This window comes from Apis laboriosa, unplaced genomic scaffold (assembly GCF_014066325.1).
Source record: "Apis laboriosa isolate Shangri-la unplaced genomic scaffold, ASM1406632v1 scaffold34_cov151, whole genome shotgun sequence".
Classification (NCBI taxonomy): Eukaryota; Metazoa; Arthropoda; class Insecta; order Hymenoptera; family Apidae; genus Apis; species Apis laboriosa.
In genome coordinates, this window is record NW_025222928.1 from 8,608,760 (window position 1) to 8,631,534 (window position 22,775).

General features: G+C 30.2%; 3 protein-coding genes across 4 annotated transcripts; 2 read left to right on the forward strand and 1 right to left on the reverse strand.

The window, feature by feature from the left end:
- The first annotated feature begins 1,191 nt into the window (after positions 1-1,191).
- LOC122715113 (FMRFamide-related peptides-like) lies at positions 1,192-6,401 on the forward strand. The gene is made up of 3 exons (XM_043937036.1): positions 1,192-1,424; positions 5,056-5,453; positions 6,036-6,401. Exons 1-3 carry the CDS (start codon positions 1,422-1,424, stop codon positions 6,226-6,228), a joined length of 594 nt encoding a protein of 197 aa, XP_043792971.1. The 5' UTR covers positions 1,192-1,421; the 3' UTR covers positions 6,229-6,401.
- A 3,068-nt stretch (positions 6,402-9,469) lies between these two features.
- Positions 9,470-19,304, forward strand: LOC122715317 (transient receptor potential protein). Of its 2 annotated transcripts, none has more exons than XM_043937412.1 (18): positions 9,470-9,592; positions 10,919-11,138; positions 11,450-11,594; positions 11,730-11,825; positions 12,015-12,157; positions 12,803-13,004; positions 13,113-13,283; positions 13,367-13,601; positions 14,118-14,270; positions 14,573-14,718; positions 14,808-14,914; positions 15,118-15,251; positions 15,455-15,584; positions 15,666-15,861; positions 15,962-16,126; positions 16,650-16,872; positions 17,702-18,130; positions 18,574-19,304. In XM_043937412.1, the coding sequence occupies exons 2-18, from the start codon at positions 10,984-10,986 to the stop codon at positions 19,131-19,133; spliced, it is 3,390 nt and encodes a 1,129-aa protein (XP_043793347.1). In that variant the 5' UTR covers positions 9,470-9,592; positions 10,919-10,983; the 3' UTR covers positions 19,134-19,304. The 2 variants fall into 2 exon arrangements, with proteins under 2 accessions (XP_043793347.1, XP_043793348.1); XM_043937413.1 differs by lacking the exon at positions 9,470-9,592 and adding an exon at positions 9,655-9,777.
- A 213-nt stretch (positions 19,305-19,517) lies between these two features.
- On the reverse strand, positions 19,518-21,041 carry LOC122715319 (cytochrome b5-like). The gene is made up of 4 exons (XM_043937415.1): positions 20,791-21,041; positions 20,550-20,678; positions 20,337-20,410; positions 19,518-19,945 (listed from the first exon to the last, which is right to left on the reverse strand). The coding sequence occupies exons 1-4, from the start codon at positions 20,908-20,910 to the stop codon at positions 19,909-19,911; spliced, it is 360 nt and encodes a 119-aa protein (XP_043793350.1). The 5' UTR covers positions 20,911-21,041; the 3' UTR covers positions 19,518-19,908.
- Between the last annotated feature and the right edge of the window lie 1,734 nt (positions 21,042-22,775).

Consider the following 22,775-nt stretch of genomic DNA (forward strand, 5'->3'; position numbering starts at 1 on the left):
AGAGAGAGAGAGAGAGAGAGAGAGAGAGAGAGAGAGAGATAAAAAATTAATTTTTACTTTTAATTTTTGTCTCAATTTTTTTTTTTTTTTAATAAAAGTAATTTTTTAGATTTTAGTAATAATAAATCTTTCTTACAATTACTCGTTGTTTAAGAAAATGAATGATAATAGTATTTGAAGAATTAATAGAAAACGCGAAATCAAGATTCGATGTTCTAATCTGAAAAAGATATTTTCTAGATATTGTATTAAAATCTCACTAGAAATGGCAATAATTGGAAATAGTTAACCAATGGACGATGAAATATAAATAATCTTATATGCATGTAACATATTTACACAAATTTTTAATTCAAATTTTCTATAATAATTCTTTTCTTACAATAATATATATTTTATATTAAAAAATATACCTTATAAAGAAAAAGTCGTCACATGCAATTCGAATTTTCATCAATGACAACATTATCGGCGAGAGATAAATTAAATTATCGCGAAAATACTTTATTAAAAAAATTGAAGGCGAACGGATTTTAAAATCTACCAAATCTACTAATTTGAAGATCTCAACAACGGACAAGAGAGGAAAGAAAAAAAGATCGCGTGTAAAATTATTGTTTTCGATTTAATAATTTAACCAAAAAAAAAAAAGAGAACGATTAATCGAAAAAGTATAGTAATAATTAATTATCAAGTGTTAATAACAAATTCAAAAATGTCTCATCTTAACCTTTTTTTAACGTATACTTGTATATTGTAGTTTTTTCCTTATAAAAAAAAAGAAAAAGAAAGAAAGAAAAAAATAGATAATTTATCCACGATCTAACCTAGATAACTTCGTGGCAACTTGTTGGCCGATTTTGCAGGCCGATTATTATCCGATTGTTACGTAAGAAATTTTGGTTAGGATAGAATAGATTATTATTTATCAAGTGTCGTAAATAATAAAGGAGAATTACGTGGGCCGGTGGTGCTGCCGTCGGATGTAATTGAATCAAAATAATGTAGAGGTATCGCGTTATACGGACACGGGCAATCATAACTCAGGCTATCACGTCTCTGTGTCTCGGTCGGTGTCGGACCGAGCCGGCTACGGGGGATGCGCCGTGAGTGGTGCCTCTATATAAAGGGTGTCATCTCTAACCCCCGTACACACTCGTTCCACCGCAGCAACAGGCCGCAAACCTCGCGTACAATCTTCCTTCTTCGAGTACGCGAACGTTTTTTTCCCCCCTCTCTGTTCTCTCCTCCTCCCTGCCGTCTCTCTTCTTCCTCTTCGTCTCGTGCAACGAATCGGTCGAAAACCGCACATCGCACGCGCGCACGCATACACACGCTCTTTCGGAGGAAAGAGGAAAAACATCGTTCGGTGACCGATTGAAAAATCTCCCTCGTAGCCACACAATAACGAGAGTTGCGACATGGTGAGTGATCGAGTGATCTCTTTTTTTCTTTCGTTTTTTCCTACTATTAGTTTTTGAATTAAGAAATAATTTTTAAATGGGAAAAAAATAATTCTTATTTTATTTCTTGTTTGCGGAATATGAAGATATTAAGGAGTAATGTTTGTTAGCTAATTAGACGTTCAATCTCAATCTTCGAAATTCGAACTAGATTTTCTCAAACGAGAGAAGATATTATTCTTTAATTTATACACAATTATAACAAAAATTACATATCTTCAAAATCTTGTGATTTTTAATTTGAATCGACATGTGTACGTGTCGATAAAAATGTACGTGCTTGATCGAACTTGAGACATGGATACACAACACAGTGAACGTGTTAAATTCCGTGGCTGGTGAAACGAATTACGAATAGATCGCTATTTCCAGAGCAAACACTGACAAGTACAATTGAACTTCACCCAGTTTGATGAAACTTTATTATTTATTTGAATTTATATTCCATCAAAACAAAAAATTTTTAATTGTTGATTTCATTGATTCCTTCAAATTCAATTATCTGAGAAAAATAGATTAAAATTTTTAAAATTGTTATTTAACATATTTCTTAGAGGAATTCTTTTTTGTTTCCCTGAAAAAAATTCTAGGATCGTTAATATCTCGAGTTTGTATCGATCGATCAACAATTTTGAATTTGAGTCGAACGAAAGTTAAACGATAAATCACGAAATACATGAATTAAAAGTATCTATTTCTAATATGGAGCATAAGGGAATAAATAAAATTGTAATTTTATAAAAGTTTTCGAGTTATAAAAGGTTAGATCATAACAGTTATAACAGTTTAACTTCAACTTGTGGGCTGCATCCCTTGGGGGAATCGCGAAGGGGAAAATTGCCTCTGTTATTTTTTAATCGATGACTTTTAATATTCATTTTATGATTTTTATTACTCATTTCATTACATCGCCGTGTTTTCTATATCAACTTCGCCTAAAGATCAAGGTCAATCCTCTGGACGGTCAAAAAAATATCATTGTTTCGCGCTTATGTTGATTCAATTTTTTTTTTTTTTTTTACCTTACGAAACGTCGAAACTAATCTAGGGGATAAAGCAATTCAAGAAAAATTGTTAGAAAATTATTACGATTTATTATTACGATTTATTATCGATACGCGGAATAATTTATCAGATTTAAATGGAGTTCTCCTATAATAGTTTCGCTCGATTCCGCTTTTAGATAAGTGGATCAAACCTGTGGTCGAACTTTATCCTAATATCTAATCGAATTCGGATAAATAAACGAAATTCAGAGTATTGAACTATTAACGCGGATAATAGAAATTAACATTTCGAAATATGTATAAATGAATCCAGTTGCCAGAGAGGAATTACATCGGATACATTGGGAGGTAAAATTAAATCCATCTTTTCTACGCAAATATTTCTTAAATATTTACCAACGCGATTTGAACTATTATTTATTTAAACGTGTGTTAAACAATGCTCTCCGCTTAATTCTCTTAAATTTTCTTTAAAGATTAACGATTTTTATCATCGCTTTTCCAAGCTTTGAACCGCCACTAAGTCCGTATTTAAATTTTTTATCGGGGCACTTTAGAAAGGCACAAGAGAGCCGACGCATTTTCCATCTCACTATACATACAGTTAAAGATTAATTCGTTTCTTGCACACCGATTATACCCCACAGTGTCGTAAAAAAGAAGATGTTTCCTTTGCAAGAGTGCGCACGTTTAAAATTCCTTCAGCAGCTTCAACCTACTCTCGCCTTTTTCTCCCTTTCGCCGACTTGGCCGTATAAATTGCTATTAAAAGGTTAGATACATATACTATATACACGGAAGAGAGGCGGGGGGGGATAACATAATTTACGAAGTCGATTTTCCTTCGTTGCGAACGACGAATACGATATCAGATGGGCGGTTTTTTAATCTTATATTCATTCAACTTCTTTCTTCCTTCTTTTCTCTTCTTCTTCCGCGTTATTCAAAGTACAGTTTCTTTGCCAATGTTTTGAAATATATAAAGACAACAAAGAGAGAGACAGAGAAAAGCGGTAACGAAAAAGTTGAAAAAGTTGAGGTTAGGTAACAAAGCTTGGGAATGCTGTAGAAAGAGCGTATCATATTTCCTTTGACAGAGAGATAGAGAAAGAATGATGATCACTCTTAATTGTTCATTAAGATTTAAGGTTAAAAATGGACAAGAGAAGTTTTCTTAGCGAGGAAAAAATTTATCGGCGCAAATGTCACGCCAGAGTTTCGACAAGTATTAATAGCGTTTTCTGATATTTTTTTTTTTTTTAGATCGAAGGACATATCGAAAGTTTTAATCGTTTGATCTCTCGATCTATCATTTTGTCGATCTAATATTATATATTATTTTTATAGGCGAGAAAGGAAAAAGTCAAAGAGAAAGGTTATTCTTTTTTTTTTTCTTGTCTCTCTCAAAGAAGCGTAGAAAAGCTAGATCGAATAAAAGAGAGATAACGGATCGCCGAGCGAAGCATCGATGTTATTCTCAAGCCATAATTTATGTCCGTTCATCCTCTCGACTCATCCTCGTAAATCCTTGCCAGCTTTTTAGCAGAAAACGTAGGCGACGCGATCATCGCGAAGGGTGGACCGTGTTACCGGGGTTAATTAACGTAACGTAAGGTATCGCCATTAATCTCGGCTTGGTGTACCGCAATATTACCGAACATCCTTAATTAAGACCGGCTAATAACAAACCGATATTATTTATCGCTATACCCTGTCTCGCGACCTCTGCGACATCTGCATTTCGAGATAATCTGTAACAGAATCGTTCCTGCAGTAATTTTCGATATTTGGATGAGGAAATCTTAAAAGGAGGAGAGGAGAGGCGAATTTTCGTGAAAAATCTCTTTTATCACCAGTGAATGTTACGTTTTCTCAATTTCTGAAAAGATAAAAACAATTTCGTGTCTTCCCTTTTAACAGAGAATTCTCTTTGAGCAAAGAAGAGAGAGGATAATAAGGGAGAGATGAAGCGCCATTTTTATAGAGAATTGTAAATTAGACATTGAATCTTTGAGAATCCCGCCCTCTATTCTCTATTGTTTTAGAATTAGGATTTTAATCTTTCACGGCCGATATATTTCTTTTCTTTTCTTTTCTTTTTTATTTTTTTAACGATCAACGTTCGTGGAAATTTCGAATTGAACATTGCTTGGAAATATTCTATGAATATATATATATATATATATATATATAGAGAGACAGAGAGAGAGAGAGAGAGAGAGAGAGAGAAAAGAAATCTACGAAATTACAAAGAGAAACGTTATTAAGCATCGATTCTTTGAATCTTGATAACTACGATCTATTGTATAAATACACTCCGTTCAATAAAGGATTCCACATTGTCGAAAGTTACATAACGACGATCTTATCTTCATTCGTCTCTCGTTATATAAAATACATAACATCTGTCCGATTCTTTTAAAAATGGCGACGCATCCATCTCTCCCCTTTCCCTTCCTTATCGATCATCAAAAGAAATTAATAATCTCACAAATTTTAACTCTCTATAAACCGATTCTTCCGTTTTTTCTCACTTGTTTAAAAATGATGTAAAATATATTTTTTCGATCGTACCTTATTTTCAGAGGAGCTGTTTATCGTCGTTGTACGTGCTGCCCTTCATCTGCAATTGCGTCCTCGTTTCCTCCTCTGTGTTGACCACTCTGAAGGCCGATGGAGGTTTGAGAATCTTCAAAGACGCGCCAAACGAGTTCGAGGAAGCATTGAAGAGACACAGCATCGACTGCCGCTCGGACAAGAAAGAGAATCTCCAAGGATGCAGCGGTTCGTTCTTCGTTAGAGACGAGCGTAATGATCCCGATAGAGGCAAAGAAAGATTTTACAATGGTGACGGTGACAGAGGTTCGAACAGATCTCCGCGCACTTGGAAGTCGCCCGACATTGTGATCAGGTTCGGCCGAGCAGGCTTCAAGAGCTTGAACAGGGAGCAGAAACGAGGAAGAAACGACTTGAATTTCATCAGGTAGCAGACTCTGTTGTAACGATTTAAGGATAGTATCATCTTTTCAAAATTTCAAATTGTTTGAATTATGAGATTCCTTATGGAATTCCGTTTTATGGAAATTTTTTAATGATCGAAGATAATTCTCTTCCGTACGATGCTTGCTTTGAATCGCTTGATTTACAAAAGTTTCTTTCGATCGAAGACTATTCGTGAAAAAATAACTTCGAGATAATATATTTTTTTTTCTTCACTCTAAAATTTTCAATAATTCTCTTCGATACAGTGCTGATTTCAAATCGCTCGAGTTACGAAGGTTTCGTCTGATCATTCGTGAAAAATAACTTCGAGATAATCTTTAGAATTGTCTGAGATCAAAGTGTTTTAATTTCTTTAAATTCTCTCTATTGTTATCTATTTTAAAATTTTCTACAATTCTCTTCGGTATGATAATCACTTGCTGCATACTAAACTTCGGTTGTGCGTGGTATTCATAGCTGTCGATTTTAATTCATTTCTTGAAGCGATCGTGCCGAAGACACGATAATACGAAATGATGTCGCAAAATAAAAATCACTCTATATAATGAATTCTCTCCATCAGATACGGTCGAGGCATGCAGATTTATCCGGACAGTGTCGTGACAGCAATATGCTCGAATCTATTGTCGAACGAGGACATCCAACCGTACGAGGCAAGGTTACTGCGTTTTTGCAACAGCCTAAACAATAATGACGTCGATCACAGAGAAAACCTGGACTTTTTCGAGGATCGACTCGGCACGAAGCACGATTAAAAAGAAAAGAAACTCTCTTGATCCATCGCGCCAATTCATCGAGATTTGTCGTGTGTCGACCTCTCGGGACGACTCGCCTCGCCTTATTACGATCTTACAAATTTTTCCCATGGACAACGTTGTTATTGGCCGATCCATATATCGAGTTACGAGCTTTCCTCGTAAGCTTTCTTGTAAAATAAATTTTATAGATTCGATTCATGTTTTCTCGTTCTCAATATAAATTAATAATGTTACTCGTATAGAGCAGGTTTTTTTTTTAACCTTTGTAACTTAGCGTTATTATAATTAATTCTTAATTTATATTATTTTATATATTTAATGTTTTTGTAACTAATATATATATATATATATATATATATATATATATTATATATGTGTGTGATGTGATAAGATGTTTATTAAAATTTAATTTATAATGGAAACGAATAGTATAGTTCGGCATTGGATCGTAACAAGTTGACAGTCCGACGGTATACAGATTTTTCTACTTAAAATTTGAAGATTTATCATTTGTATCGTAATACAACTATTTTTTTGAATATTATTTTATTTGAATAAAAAAATTGTAGCTCATAAATAATATGAACTGCACAAATTATTGCATTGATTTCCAATTCATTATTATTATAAAATAATAATTCGTGAAAAAAATTAGATTTGTTTAAATTTTATTTCATTTCATAAATTATTTAAAAATACACTTGTTCAGTTGAATAAAAATGGCCGAACGAATAACGTTGTTCTATAATGTTTCTTCTGGGTATTTTAATATGCATCCACTTGCGTGTATATAAGAAAATTGTATCACCGATCTCGACATCGACATGACATTGCACGCGAATCGAATTCACAGGAAATCGAAAAAGAAAAAAAAAATAAATCGAACGTTCGAACGATCGCCAATCATTGTCGATGACGAAGATATCATCGTTCCATTGTTTGTATCGAAAAATATTTTGGCCAAGTCCATTTATTATTATCAACGAATCATCTTTGTCATTTTATTTATTGATGAAATAGCAACGAAAATTTCGTAACAGAAAAATTAACCTCTTTTTTTATTTTCCTTTTTCTTTCCGTATGATTTATAAACATTATATCTCTTAAATAATCAAAATACACTAGGATACAAATGTTACAATTGAAAATTAAAAAAAAGATAAAGATTCGCGATAAGAAAATTTATAAAGAAATAGAAAGATTGAATAATAGAAAAAATGATTTTTTTTTGGAACAATGCTTTTACTTATTGCGGGATAAGAACAAGATATAATAATTTTAAAAGATTAATTATACATAAATATTTGAAATAAGATTACACAAATTATAATAAAATAACGTAACGAATTTGTATCATTTGAAGTTAAGCGATAATTGTATCTTGTTTTTTTAGCTCTTTCTTTTCGAAGAAGTTTTTTTAAAGATACGTAAATAGGGCTTTATTTGAATTTAATTATTGTTTTTCTCGACTATTTTACGATTGTAGTATTATGACACTGTAATATCGTCTGTAATCTGAACATCATTCTTAAAATGGATGTAATTTAATACACGCGTATAATTAAATAATTAAACGGACAAGAAATAATGGCTGGAAAAATGTGATTTATGTTTCTCACACCCTTCTTTTGTCTTTTTTTTTTAGTCTGATATAAATTAGTATTTACTACTTCCTCCAGATTCTCTGAATTTGCATGTATTGCTCGTTACTTGTTAAAGAAAAAAATACATATATATTATTTTATGCGAATCAATGATCTAATCCAATATTGGGAATTAACGAATTAAAAAAAGTAACTAGTTAAAGTTTCAAATAAAGTTACTTTATCTGGTGATGTTATTCGAAATGCTCGAATTACCGCAGTTAACTTCAGTCGAATGGTAACCGAAGTTATTCGAAGATTATGAATAGAAATTAGTCTGCAACTGTCGCTTTAACTTTATAGAAGGCAAGGAACAAGGTGGAGGTAAAAAATATTTATTATTTACGTGATAAATAATAGATAAAACAGTAATGGACAAAATTCAATAGTTATAATAGGATAAAATTACTTAGATAAATTATTTCAAATTTATTGTTCAAAACGTAATAATAATTGCAAATAATTATCAAATGGCCAAAGCTATACGAAAAACGAATCAACTATAATATAACAACAAATATTATTCAAGTATTTTAATAATTTTATTATAAATTTTTAATTAGTTATTTTTTCAATGGGTTGTCCAATTCTGAATAAACTAATCACTAATCTTTTGACATATTTTTAACTTTAATATAACAAACTATTACAAATATTAATTAGTTAGCAGATGATCTTAACTTTGAAATCAATGGACGCGTTTTCTTAGAAAATTATTATTTTTTTTTTTAAATTACATGTTGTAAATGAACATAGTTCTTTCATAAGAAAAAAATTTATTCTTTTAAACTAAAGGAAACATCATCCAAAAATCCATTCGACAAGAATAAGCAAAAAAGTTTACACATCGTATAAGAAGAAGTCTCGAATCCCTTAAATGTCATCATTTTTTCTAATCAACCTCGAAAAATCTCATTGAGTACAAGTGTACACGTGTACGATCCGACCGACGAAAAAGAATTGCGCGAATTCGTTCAACTGAATCAGTCCTCATTGTTTTCATTATTTCAAATCTAAAGGTAAATGAAGAAAAAAGAACAAAATCTCTGAGAAACATCTCACGCGCCTTTTTTTGTGATACATATTAGATTAGATCAACGAATCATTAAATAATGATTATTGGGTCGTTTCACTTTTATCGCAACCAACGTTGTCAAATTTAAGGTTTTACTACTTGCGATTTATCATAAATTACATATCTTTCTTTAATTTTATTTTATCATCATTCTCGCAATTGTATTATTTTATTCGATCGATAAATCAACGTACCAATTCTAAATTATATTTATTAATAATTTGAAGAAAGAAATTTTAAAGAAAAAAATCTTTCGAACAAATTCTGATCTATACACAGAAGATTAACAAAAAAAATTACGAATGAAATGTCGCGTTGTTCCTTGATAAGTTAATCCATAAGAAGAATTATGAAGAGATTCAAGAGAGAGTTGCCAGATCTTATGCACGTGGATATACATGTGATCAATTCCTGTTTCGATGCGATCCACGTGTTTGTGCCTAATCCATGTCTAGCTGACCGACGTACTATGGCTTCGACCAACTATCCAGAGCTTTAGTGAACCATTGCTTTTATTCTATTATCGTTAGCCACCAAGTTTCTAGTTATAACTCAAGTTGATCAGAAGACATCGAAAGAGAATCGAGTTGATGAAGATTACGATGATGATTGTCGGTTCATATTGATGTAGAAACATTACGAGGTACGGATCGGATTGCGTGTGTCGATTGTGCGTGTCGATTGTGCGTGGATGCGGTAAAAAATGAAATTTAGATGATTTCAAATGGTTATAAGTTACGTTGAACGAAAGATGATTCTAATTTATCGTATTATTTTATTGATATATATTTTGCAGTGAAAATGAAGTTTTTTTGTCCTTTATGTCGAGTAGGTATTTATTATATTTTATAGGTTATATAGTAATGAAGTGAAATCTTTTTTCTCATTCATTAGTCGAAATATACTTTTTTATACTTATCATATTTCTTTTTCTTATCAAATAATATTAAAAATCTTTTTATCAAATAATATTAAAAAAAAAGTTTTACGTAAAGGTGTACCGTGTTTATCTTGGAGAAAGTAGAAGTGATCTAGTTAATTAGACAAAATTGTTTCACCGATGTGCTTATATTTCATGTAACCAAAGATGTAATTTCAGAAGCTTTGCTACAAAACTCTAACTGAAATTGGAGACTATGAAATATCTACCAATAAAAATTTTTAAATGTTTCTCCTTTAATATAGAAAATATTTTAAAGAGAATTATCATAGGTATTTTAATTTTGAATAATTTTCGAAATTTTATTTTGTAATAATTCGTTAAAAATTCGTCCAATCTTTCAACTCGTATGAAACGAATATTTTTTTTCATCGTTTTAATACTTTCACATTTTGTTTTTTTTGTAGAATAAGGAAAAATTAAATACAGAATGGACTTCAGTGGAAATATTGCGGTCAAGGATCCATATTAAGTACTTTCAGATTAAATATCGAAATTGAATTATGGATTTTATAAGAGCAATGCGGAGCAATCGATAACTATGACGTGTTCACGCTCATAAGATTATCTTCGGATCATTACAAAGAGAATCCTATATTCTCTGTGTTTAATCCAAACTTACTTTCCCTCTCGTCGCAATTCCACGTTTAATATCACTACTCAATTTTATATTGAATTTTTAAAATTATCTCAATTTCAACTCCAATATTAATTTTTTCTACAATTAACAAATTAATTTCAATCCCAACATTGACTTTTTCCCAACGATTAACAAATTTCCCAAATTTAAGAGAAAAATATCTGAATATCCACGATTTCTTCTCTTCTCAAAGATCTCCCTTCCATTCCCTTCATATCACACCCCATCAATTTGCCTGGAAAAGGACAAAGGTCGAAATTGTCCATTCTTTATTCTTTTCTCTCGTCCATGAAAAAAAAAAAAAGAAAAATACTTATACGATAATAATTCTAACTGCCAAAAAATTTTTTCCTTTCGCATTGAACAAATTTTTCAACGAATTTTCGTAGGTACGTATATATATTCGATGAACCATTCCCTGTGAATATCTCCGGGAATATACATCGAAGCAAGAATGAATCCATCCGAGTCGCAACAGAATCTTCTCGCGGATGACGCGAGAGCACCATCGCTACAATCTCTAAACGCGCCCACGGACTATACTCTTGGCCCAGTTGAGAAGCACTTCCTGCTGAGCGCGGAACGAGGTGATTGTGCCACTGTCAAAAGGTAATCCTTCGTGCCCGGCCGGAAGATAAATCGTTTGGGGGAAGGGGGAAGTAGAGGGGTCGAGGAGGGGGGTCGTAGAATCGATCTCGAATCGTCGTGAAAAATGGCGAGGATCGTTGCTGCTACGTTTTTCTTCCTCTCTATTTCTATATTCATCAATTTGTTTAATGGAGATTGATGGCAGAGAATTTTGATTTTCAATCCACGATTTATTTTATACGAGTGAAAATGTCGAATTTTTTTTTTAGAAGATTACTTGTATTTTCGAATTATTTGATTATACATACAGAAATATAATGAAATATTATTAGATTATTGCAGGAGAACAAGGATCATCCGGAAATCCTTAACATCAACTGCGTGGATCCTTTGGATCGATCCGCTCTGATCGCCGCCATCGAAAACGAGAACATCGAACTCATCAAGTTACTTCTCGAATTAGGGATTCAAGTGAAGGTAAGATGAAAATGAAGAAACAAAACGTTTTCGTTTTATTTTCTTTATGAGTGAATAATGATAGATAAATAGAACTAAACACCAACGATAAAGCATCACACGCTTGATATATAATTTTCGCTTTTCCCTCCTAAGGATGGACTCTTACATGCTATAAAGGAAGAATACGTGGAAGCCGTGGAAATCTTACTGGAATGGGAGGAAAAAACGCACAAGTCCGGCCAACCTTATGTAAATTCAATAAGCTCATTTTTTCCCCTTTCGTTCGATATTTTTTTTTATTTCAACTGTATTATTACTCAATTTCACCATATTTTTGAAACGTTTTGCGGATAGAACGAATTTGCAAATAATATTCTTTCTAAAAAAGGAATTTGAAAAGTGACAAAGAAAATCTCTATTTCGTTGATTTTTTCACAGAGTTGGGAAGCTGTTGACAAATCATCGTCGAATTTCACCTCGGATATAACTCCATTAATTCTGGCCGCGCATAAGAACAACTATGAAATTTTAAAAATCCTGTTGGATCGTGGCGCTACGCTTCCCACTCCTCACGATGCCAGGTACAAGTCGAAATTTAATTTTATCAATCGATATTTTAATATTCCACGAGCAAAACTATAATTAATTCGTGAGAAACTTAAATCGAATCCGATTTCACATTTTTTGGCTTCATGTCCAATCTCTGTCTTCCACTTATGATGCCAGTTATTCGATTAAGAATACTAATTATGTTATTGAAAATGTAACACGTGTTCTCCAATACACGTGTGTCCAGTAACTTCTATTAAAATATATATATTATTTCCAATTTAAAGATAAAATTTCTTTCTTGATTTATTAATCCTAATATCGTTCTTATCCAAATATTACTTTAATTCTACTTTAATTCTACTTTTTTAAATAATTCTACTTTCAATATTACTTTAATTCTACTCAAGTAGATTTTAAGACTTTTTTCATTTATAAATTTTTAAACATTAATGTCAATATCAAACAAAACTTATTAAATATAAATATTTGTCACGAAGAAAATTTCACGAAAAATAATTGTATTTGGAAAAATATTTATCCATCTTCTTCTTATATGTATTATGTTATATTATTATATATATATATTATATGTATTATATATATTATTATATGTATTATATGTATTATATATATGTATTATTATATGTATTATATGTATTATTTCTATTTTCCAGATGTGGATGCGACGAATGCGTGACATCCAGCGAACAAGATTCTCTGAGACATTCCCAAGCACGAATAAATGCGTATCGTGCTCTCACCTCGCCATCTTTAATCGCTTTATCTTCGAGGGATCCTCTTCTCACAGCTTTTGAACTTTCTTGGGAACTTCGTCGATTGAGTCGAATGGAACAAGAGTTCCGTTTCGAATATGAGGTGTGAATTTTCAGTCTAATTGGTTCAATTCTGTGTTCATTCTTTTGTTTATTTGGCAACGAAGGAATTATTTCATTTTAATTTTTCGCGCAATTATTCTGCGAATAGGAAATGCGAGAACTGACGCAAAATTTTGCTACATCCTTGCTGGATCACGTTCGCACGTCTTTAGAATTGGAGATAATGTTAAATTACAATCCTTACGGTGAAAATTGGGAGCCTGGAGAACGACAAACCTTGGATCGACTCAAGCTTGCCATTAAATACAAACAGAAACAGGTGACATGATTATTATTAAATATTATAGATATATATATATGTATATATATATGTATATATACATTTTTTTCATTTTTTTCAAGTTCGTAGCTCATCCGAATGTTCAACAATTACTGGCCGCTATCTGGTACGACGGTTTGCCCGGTTTTCGAAGGAAAAATATGATTGGACAATTTATAGATGTTGGAAAACTTGCAGCAATGTTCCCAGTGTATAGTACTATTTATATGCTCTCACCAACATCACCGATGGGCTTGTTCATGAAGAAACCTTTTGTCAAATTCATTTGTCATTCCTCCTCCTACGCATTCTTTCTGAGTAAGAAAATTAATTGATTTCATTTATTAAAAGTTTATATCATAATCATAATTATTATTAATCAAGTTATTTTTCATTATCTTCTTGTTCAACGATAAGAAAGTTTTTTTTCAACTTATTTAACTCACAAAGATAGAAAAATTATTTAATCTTGTACTATTTTAACTTCTTATTATTTACTACTTAAAAAAACATGAAAAGATTCACAGAATGAACGACAAATTCTTTCAACCGATTAATTTTTATATTATTCACCCCCTGAAATGAACTTTAATAAGGAAAATAAATTTAATTTCTTTCTCTAAAAATAAGAAATCAAATTAGCCTTTAAAGTTCGACTTTTAATTAATTATGTATTTGAAAAAAAAAAAAAAGAGGAAGAGCAAGAAGAAGAAACTTTTCAATTAGTTTGTTCGTAAGGTAAGTCTTTCGACAAAAGGGGTGGCGTGGTTAAAAGAATTAGTTGTTGGAAAATTTAGTTATAACGAGACTCGAGCCGATTGAAATTTCCGTTAGTGCTTCTTGGAATGGCGTCACAACGTATCGAGTACCTGGTTATCGAATTATTTGGAAACGACTGGTTACACGAGATACTGGCTGGATGGAAAAGACGTGAACGTGGATGCATACCTGGCTTCGTCGAAACTGGTGTCATCATCTACGTAATCAGTAAACAAATTAATGCTTTCTTAAAAATAAATAAAAATAATCGATGATCTCATTTTCCATTATATTTATTTTCCATATTTTATATTGATTATTTATTAATAAAATGTCTTGATAAGTCTCTTTTCAATTGCAAATAAAAATCATTTGGAATCATGTATGCTTCTCAAGTTACAACAAGTTTTCATTTCAAACAATTTTTTTTTAATTTTTATTTATAATTTTTTATAATTTTTTTCTGAGATAAATCACACACATGTATGTATAATATACATTTTTTTTTTAAAACAGATTAAATCTTTCAGGCTTGATTCTTGGAGAAATAAGATCATTATGGTCGGACGGATTGATGGAGTATATATCGGATCTTTGGAATATAGTGGATTTCGTTCAGAATATGTTTTACGTGATTTGGATTATGTTGAGAATAACTGCATGGATTATTGTTCAAGTATACATTTTTTTTCTTTTTCTTAAATTTCCAACTTTCGTTCCGTTTAACATGATAGTAATCGTTTAATTCGATCATTCATCCTATAGAAAGAGTACAGAAATGGGTTGGATCCTTGGTACCCCAGAGACCAATGGCACGCCTTCGATCCCATGCTTTTGTCCGAGGGAGCTTTCGCCGCTGGGATGATTTTCAGGTGCAATGCAAAGTTATCCAAATTTCTTCGTTCGCGATAATTCATCATAGAAATTTCATTCTGAAAAAGGATTCGTGAAAAAAAAATTATTCTTTTCTGATATAAATGCACGTAAATAAAATTAAACAAATCGTGTAACAAAATAAATATTGAATAATTAATTATCACTTGAGATGAAAATATCCGTTTTTTCCTTTTTCTAGTTTTTTGAAATTAGTTCACATATTCAGCGTGAACCCCCATCTCGGGCCACTCCAAATTTCCCTCGGGAGGATGATAATAGACATTATCAAGTTCTTCTTCATCTATACTTTGGTATTGTTCGCCTTTGGATGTGGTGAGTAATTCCCTGCCGTTTATTTATTTAGCTTCTTACTTAACTTGTTAAAGACAACATTTGGTAAAGATTCAACAATTATTCAATAGTTTCCATTCTTCTGAAAATTCCATATATTTTTTTTATACTTATTTATCGTTTTTTTTTTTCAATTATTTTTTTTTCCTTTCTTGCAATATATTAATAACTTAATTATAATTTAGGAATGAATCAACTGATGTGGTATTACGCGGATCTGGAAAAACAAAAATGCTATAACATAAAAGATTTTCCAGATCTGCCCGATTTCGATAATCAGGAGAAAGCTTGCTCGATATGGAGACGTTTCGCCAAGTATATAACGATTATTCGATTATACTCTCTGCTAAAAAATATTATTTAGGAAATTAATTTTCTATAAACAATTATCTTCAGTTTGTTCGAGACATCACAATCGCTTTTCTGGGCCAGTTTCGGTATGGTCGATCTAATGTCGTTTGATCTAACTGGAATAAAAAGCTTCACCAGATTCTGGGCATTGCTTATGTTCGGCTCTTATTCCGTGATAAATGTGATCGTCTTACTAAACATGCTTATCGCTATGATGTCCAACTCCTATCAAATAATCTCGGTACGATAAAATAATAAAGTATATTTTCATTCATGAATTTTCTTCAATAGCGAAACAATTAACGAATTTTTGTTAATACGAATAATACGAATACGAATAGGAAAGATCCGATACGGAATGGAAATTTGCCAGGAGCCACTTGTGGATGAGTTACTTCGAAGATGGCGACACCGTGCCTCCCCCATTTAACATGATCCCAACTTCCAAAACGTTCAACAAAATCTTGTCGTGTGGCAAGGCTGGTCGTCAAACTAGATCTCTGATCGTATGTATTTTTATCGTCACATTATGTGAGTAGAATAGATTATTAATTTATATCAGATTTAGATAAGCTGAAAAAAATGAATTAATTAAAATTTCGATTAAAGTTATATTAACATTATTAAAAATGATCAAACAATATTTATTCGTAATTACTATACTTGATTGCTCTTTGTATAACCTCTTTGGTGCTACAATTAATTGCAGTTATTCGATGCTTTCAATAATAAATCAAGTAAATATATAATTAAACATCTTTAATTTGTATTATTATTGCTGGATAGGATAAGAATCACTTTCAGGGTCGAATGAAAAGAAAAAAGCGCTATGCATCCCGTTAGAGCGTAAAACAATCGATAAATGCTTTCAGTAATAAATCAAGTAAATATATAATTAAACATTAATTTGTATTATTATTGCTAGATAGAATAAGAATCACTTTCACAGTCGAATGAAGAGAAAAAAGCGAGATGCATCCCGTAAAACAATCGATAGAAATTTCAAATATCTTCGAAAATAATTTGCAGAAAAAGTCAAGAGAGAAGGCAATGGCGAGACACGACACGGTTATGCGATTACTAATCAGACGATATGTGACCGCGGAACAAAGGAAACGAGATCAGTTTGGTATCACCGAGGACGATGTAATGGAAATCAGACAGGATATTTCCACGTTGCGATACGAGTTGATTGATATTCTTCGACAAAATGGGATGAGAACACCTATGCTCGAGAAACAGGATGCCGCGAGTAAGTTTACGAATTATCTTCGCCTATATTGGCTTCATTATTGCGTAAAATTTATAAAAAATTCATAAGAAAGGATCAAATAAAATTTCAATTATTCAATACTTATCATACATGCTGTGTAACAAATGACTCGCGTTTTTTTTATTTATTCTATGTAATATGTGCCAAGCATGAGTGAGAAATTTGTTATCGGATATCAGCACACGTATTAAAAAAATTATTGATTTTATATTAATTACAGACAAGAAGGAAGATTTTTAATTAAAAAGTAGCGATATGCGAGAATGAGTCAATACGATTATGCTTTACTGTCATATTATTTATATTACGAATAAATATTTCACAAGAAGCACTTAAACTCTGAATGATTTATTTTTAATTTATCTGAACTTATCATAAAACGTGCCGATCGAGTATTTTTTAATTATCTAATCAAAATCTGTAAATAATTTAACGTGTATCATGAACTGTATTTTACAATAATTTTTATCACCTTATATCTTGCTTCTACGAAGCTTCTATATGAATAATTTAATCGCGAAAATAGTGCATGTAATGAATTATATCCCTTAGGGAATAAGGAAAGAATAAAAAGAAAAAAAATACAATAGATAAAATACATGATATCATCAAAAATTCAAAATACAAAAAATTATTGTTTCACTTCATTATCCAAATTGAAATTTTTTAATCTAAAGGAAAATAAATTAATCACCAACTTTAAACTTTATCTTTAATTACATAGAAAAATCATTGTGAAAAGAATACTTTAATAATCAGAAATAAGGGGGAAAAAAATTATTAAACACAAGAATTTTTATTATTCTAGTATCCGGGAAGAAGGGTCGTGTGATGGAACGCCGACTCCAGAAGGACTTCCAGATCGGTATAGTGGAGGGTATAGTGAACGCGGTGATCCAGAGTGAGAAAGAGCCGAAGGATGTGTTCAGTCAAATTGCGAAAGCGATCGGCCACAAGAGCAGCGGAAGCAAGAAGAAAGATTGGAACGCCGTGGTACGGCAGAACACGATTGCCAAGGATCCTATTGGCAGCTCGAACGAGGCATTTGAAAAACAAACGAGGCGCAGTATACGCAGACTTGGCCATCAACCGAACTCGGATCTGACCTCGTTAGATCCTAATCGTTTGGTAGATTATAATCCAAATTTGATGGAAGTGTCACCGACCACGAGAATCGCTTATGCGAAATTCATGATGCGCCGGCCCAAAGCGGCGGGAGGAGAAGGAGAAGGAGAAGGCAAGTATATCTTTGTTACATCTTCTGACATATTTGTTATATACATTTATATATCTTTATCGAAAATGAATTGAATGAATCTCCTTATCGTATTGTTCGTCCATGAAAAGATGGTAAATCCAAAAAAGTACAGGTATTGTTCTACTATCTGATATCTCTTCATGAATTCTTTGATGAACACGAATGAACATGTATGAGCGTAATTGGAAAACAGATAACTTCAAAGCATTGGCGTAAATTTATTATTCCATAAGCAGAATGTTAACTATTGGTAAAAATGTATTTTTCATACTTTATAAGAATCCTACTTCTATATCAACATGTATTAATAGTGTAGTAATTAATAATTCTATCGTTTCGCTTCCCATTGCTTCCATTGTGGATGAATAAAATAATACACTTGCCTGAAATATGTTTGTCATTTTAACGTATATTATTTTCAGAAAATAAAAAGGAAAATGAAGAAGGATCTCAAAAATCTGTTCGAATATCTAATGAAATTGGTACAAAGCCATTGTTGAAGAAAACATTATTAAAGACTATAAGTAATAGTATGGAAAAAGGCACAACATCGGAAATAAGGACACCGTCACCGATTCCAGAGGATCCGAGAGAAGAGGACGGAAAGGATAAAACTACGCCGGCGAAAAAAGCAGAACATCTAAAACCATCGTTGAACAAAGAGGAAGATAAGAGCGCGAAAGATGACGTGGAAAAGAAAAAAAAAGAGGAAGAGGAAAAGAAGAAGAAGGAAGAAGAGGAAAAGAAGAAGAAGGAAGAAGAGGAAAAGAAGAAGAAGGAAGAAGAGGAAAAAAAGAAGAAGGAAGAAGAAGAAAAGAAGAAGGAAGAAGAGAAGAGAAAAAAAGAACCGAAAAACGAGCCACCGAAAAACGAGCCGCCGAAAAACGAGCCGCCGAAAAACGAGCCACAAGAACCAGTAGCCACGACAAAATTGAGAGGAAAATCGAAAGCGACTGGTCAAATAATGGGCGGATGGATTTAAATTTTCTTCTACTTTATTATTGCACTTTTCAACGTGTGATGATTGATTCATTCGATTTCATTGTTCACTAATTGAACAAATTATATTGAAGATTATATTAAAATAATTAATTTGATCATAATATACAACTGTGATTATAATTTTCACGAAACATAATTGAGAAAGAGATTTCTTGATTTTTTGTATTTATTTATTTTCATATCTATCTTTCTTTTCGAAAGAAATTTTTTTTTATAATTACGTATAACAAAATATAATTAATTTAATTATTCGGGATTAATTAATTTATTAAAAGATTTGGATTGTTTGCTTTCAATTTTCTATCTTTACATAAATGATTACATAAATGATTTTATCTTATCTATTTTTTTTTTTTTTTTTTAGTATTATTTCGTTTGTTATAAATTTTAATAGATATCAAAAATTAAAATAAAAAAAAAATTTAATAAGGCAGTTTAAGAAAAAATGGACATTCATTTGTGAAGATTCATTGTTTCATTCATATTTTTTATTCGTATATATTTAGCAACGCTGCCAACGTTTCATGAGTATTTCCGATTCTCTCAATTTCCATATAAAATAAAAGTTTTAAGATGCGATTTTTAAAAAAAAATAAACATATACGTGATAATAAAAATAATTATTCTTACTTTACATCAAAGTTTATAATTAGCTTTATAATTATATCTGTGTATATGGATAGTATAAAATAAAATAAAATATATTAATATATTATTTATACATATTTACATATAATTTGTCGATCGTTCCTTTGTCACTTTGCAAATTTGCCACATAATATTGATAGAAATCTGCAAATAAGTTTTCGTATCATATATAGATAATTTCTTCGTTAATGTGTTATGTAAATTATTGATAAATATATTATTTTTCTTTTTCCTTCTTAATTTTTCTCTTTCTTTTTATGACCTTTTTTAATTTTCAGAATATTTAACAATTTTTAACTTTAAAAATACAAATTAATGCAAATTACAAGATAACTCTTTTGCTAACTTGAATTGTTTTTCTAGAAAAGTTACAAATAACTAAAAGTTAAAAGTATAATTATTGAACACTTTAGTTAAAATTTATAAAATAAAATGATTTAAATTTAAAACATAATTTATCATATCTATGGGCGATAATTAAAAAATAAATAAAATATATTTAAAAAAAAATAAATTTTTATCAGCTTTTTATTACCTTCTTGTTCTACTTTTTTCCTCTATATCAATAGAGATTTCATTCTTTTTTCTTCTATTCCTTATTTTATCTTCCTATAATTTAAAACAAATATTTATTTGATTGACAAGATTATAATTATTCATAATTTTATATATATATTAGTAAGAAATATTAATATAAATAGAAATAATAACATACAATATAAATAATAAAAACGTGAAAAACAATTACCTCTACTAATTCACCCACAAGATACTTTTTCAGTATACGTTTTGCATCTGCACTGTGACCAAACTCATCAAATCCACGTGTTGCATCTTGTCCTGCATATTCTTCGATCAATTCTGGCCCACCAGGATGCTAAAATTAATTTCAACGTATTAATTTTAACCCACTCTCTCTATATATATATATATTACTTGTTTTATTACTCTTTAATTTAATGATATTAATTTTAACTTTTTTATCCTACCTTATCTTTGAAATCCGTCACGTCGTAAACCATATCGTAAATAACGATCCACACTCTCGTTTCTTCTTTTCCATCTCGTGTCGCAACTTCTTTCAACGAGTATCTCGCTAATTCGTTCATTTTTTTATTTATAAAAAATAAAATTTCAATATACTTAATTAGAGAAGAGAAGAGGAAAAAAGAAAATATTGAGATTTATTAAATAATGGAAACTCTTGGAAAGATCAAGTCTCTTCACTATTCCATCGTTAAATGAGAGGAAATACTTGGATGAAAATAATTTTGAACAAGCATATATATATATAATCATGATTGATTTCGCACATGTTGTTAGATGAAGATAATGCGCGTCACATTACATTGATTACAGATTGGGATTTTCAAGAGGAAATATTCATTTTATTTATCTATAAATCACAAGAAGAGTTCAATTAACTTGTCTTTTTTAACAAATATTTTTCCTTAAATTAACGGAGATTCACTATATTATTTTTTTTGTATTTATTTTCTTCTTATAATTTTTATTTCATGTAATCTTTTGTGTAATTTTTCACTAATGGATCACAAACAATTTTTATTATCTTAAATATTTTATTTCATTTTCTTTAATAATTTTTATTATAATTTAATTTCTAATATTTTTCTAATATTAATTCTATTAACAATTGTACAATTATATAATATTTTATTAATAAAATTTCTATTTATTTTAATTGAATGAAATTTCACAATTTTGAAAATGATCATAGTTTTGTTTTTTTTTTAAAAGATTAATTAAAATGATAAAAAATTCTTTAATAATTAAAAATAAATATATTTGATAAATTTTTTTTATCATCATATAAAATTCACATATTTCAATGAACAACATTTCAATAAAAAAAATATATGATTTGTATGAATCTGGATTTTAATTTTAATTGTAATATTAAACGAATTTGTGTTTCAATCTTGACGAATAATCCATAAAGATAACAAAAAATTAAAAATGATTAAAATAATTATATTTTACGTAATCATTTCTTAGATTAAATTTCTTGTTAATGATTCAATCATTTCAAAGAATCGAAATGTGAAGATTTCATTGGAAATAAAATTTTGTAATATCAGACAAAATAATAATAATTATTTTTATTTGATTTAAATAATGATATAAATATATCAGATTTTTATTTAGATTCATTATGATATTTAAAAAAATTTATATATAAAAATTTATAAATGTACAATAAAATATCTATCCCATGAAATATAAAAATGTAAATATATATATATGTATCAAATATATAAAACTTCTATCAAAATAATCAAAACATTTATTAAAATCTTAATCAATAAAATAGACAAAAAAGATAGTAAAGTTAATCAGACATTAGAGCTGTTTCTTGAGTGTGTAAATGCCGAACAAATAGATTAACTAAATTATTGTTTGATTTCCTTATCTTTATTTATTTGAATTTCTTTTAATTCTATTCTAATTGATAATGAAATATATTTTATCGATAAGCTAGATCGAAATTTTTTGTCAGCGCCATCTCACGTTTGGATATCCGAAACTTCGATTTATTATTAGCATAGCAGAATGTGCAAAGAAGTATTCTAATTCGGGTGACATCATAAAAGAAAGCAATATTATGCGAGAAAGATAGAATGTGGAAATTTTTACTAAAAAATGGATAATTAATAATTTTTATAATATAATCTTCTCTTACAATATTTATTTTCTTTTTTTGTGACGTCACATGAAATAGAATACATATTTTTACATATCTTACTATGTTAATAATAAATTGTAGATTTACATATTTTAGCGAGATGGCGCTAAACTCGAAAATTTTCGATTGTTGCTTAATTTATCGAAGTGTCAAAATCGTATTTTTAAAAATAGTCATGAGATGGTGTTCATTCTCAATTCTTATTTTTATTTTATTTTAACTTTAAAGAAATATGACATTCAAGAGATATCGCTAGTGGTCAATTCTTAT

Excerpts from the sequence above, each read along its gene's own strand:
- LOC122715319 (XM_043937415.1), bottom strand. The coding sequence starts at position 20,910 with ATGAACGAATTAGCGAGATACTCGTTGAAAGAAGTTGCGACACGAGAT. Across the intron at positions 20,679-20,790 it reads TGACGGATTTCAAAGATAAG|CATCCTGGTGGGCCAGAATT; the intron begins GTAGGATAAAAA and ends AATTAATTTTAG. Across the intron at positions 20,411-20,549 it reads TTGTGGGTGAATTAGTAGAG|GAAGATAAAATAAGGAATAG; the intron begins GTAATTGTTTTT and ends TTTAAATTATAG.
- LOC122715317 (XM_043937412.1), top strand. The coding sequence starts at position 10,984 with ATGAATCCATCCGAGTCGCAACAGAATCTTCTCGCGGATGACGCGAGA. Across the intron at positions 13,602-14,117 it reads CTCCTACGCATTCTTTCTGA|TGCTTCTTGGAATGGCGTCA; the intron begins GTAAGAAAATTA and ends AATTTCCGTTAG. Across the intron at positions 16,873-17,701 it reads CGAGAAACAGGATGCCGCGA|TATCCGGGAAGAAGGGTCGT; the intron begins GTAAGTTTACGA and ends TTATTATTCTAG.
- LOC122715113 (XM_043937036.1), top strand. Across the intron at positions 5,454-6,035 it reads AACGACTTGAATTTCATCAG|ATACGGTCGAGGCATGCAGA; the intron begins GTAGCAGACTCT and ends TCTCTCCATCAG.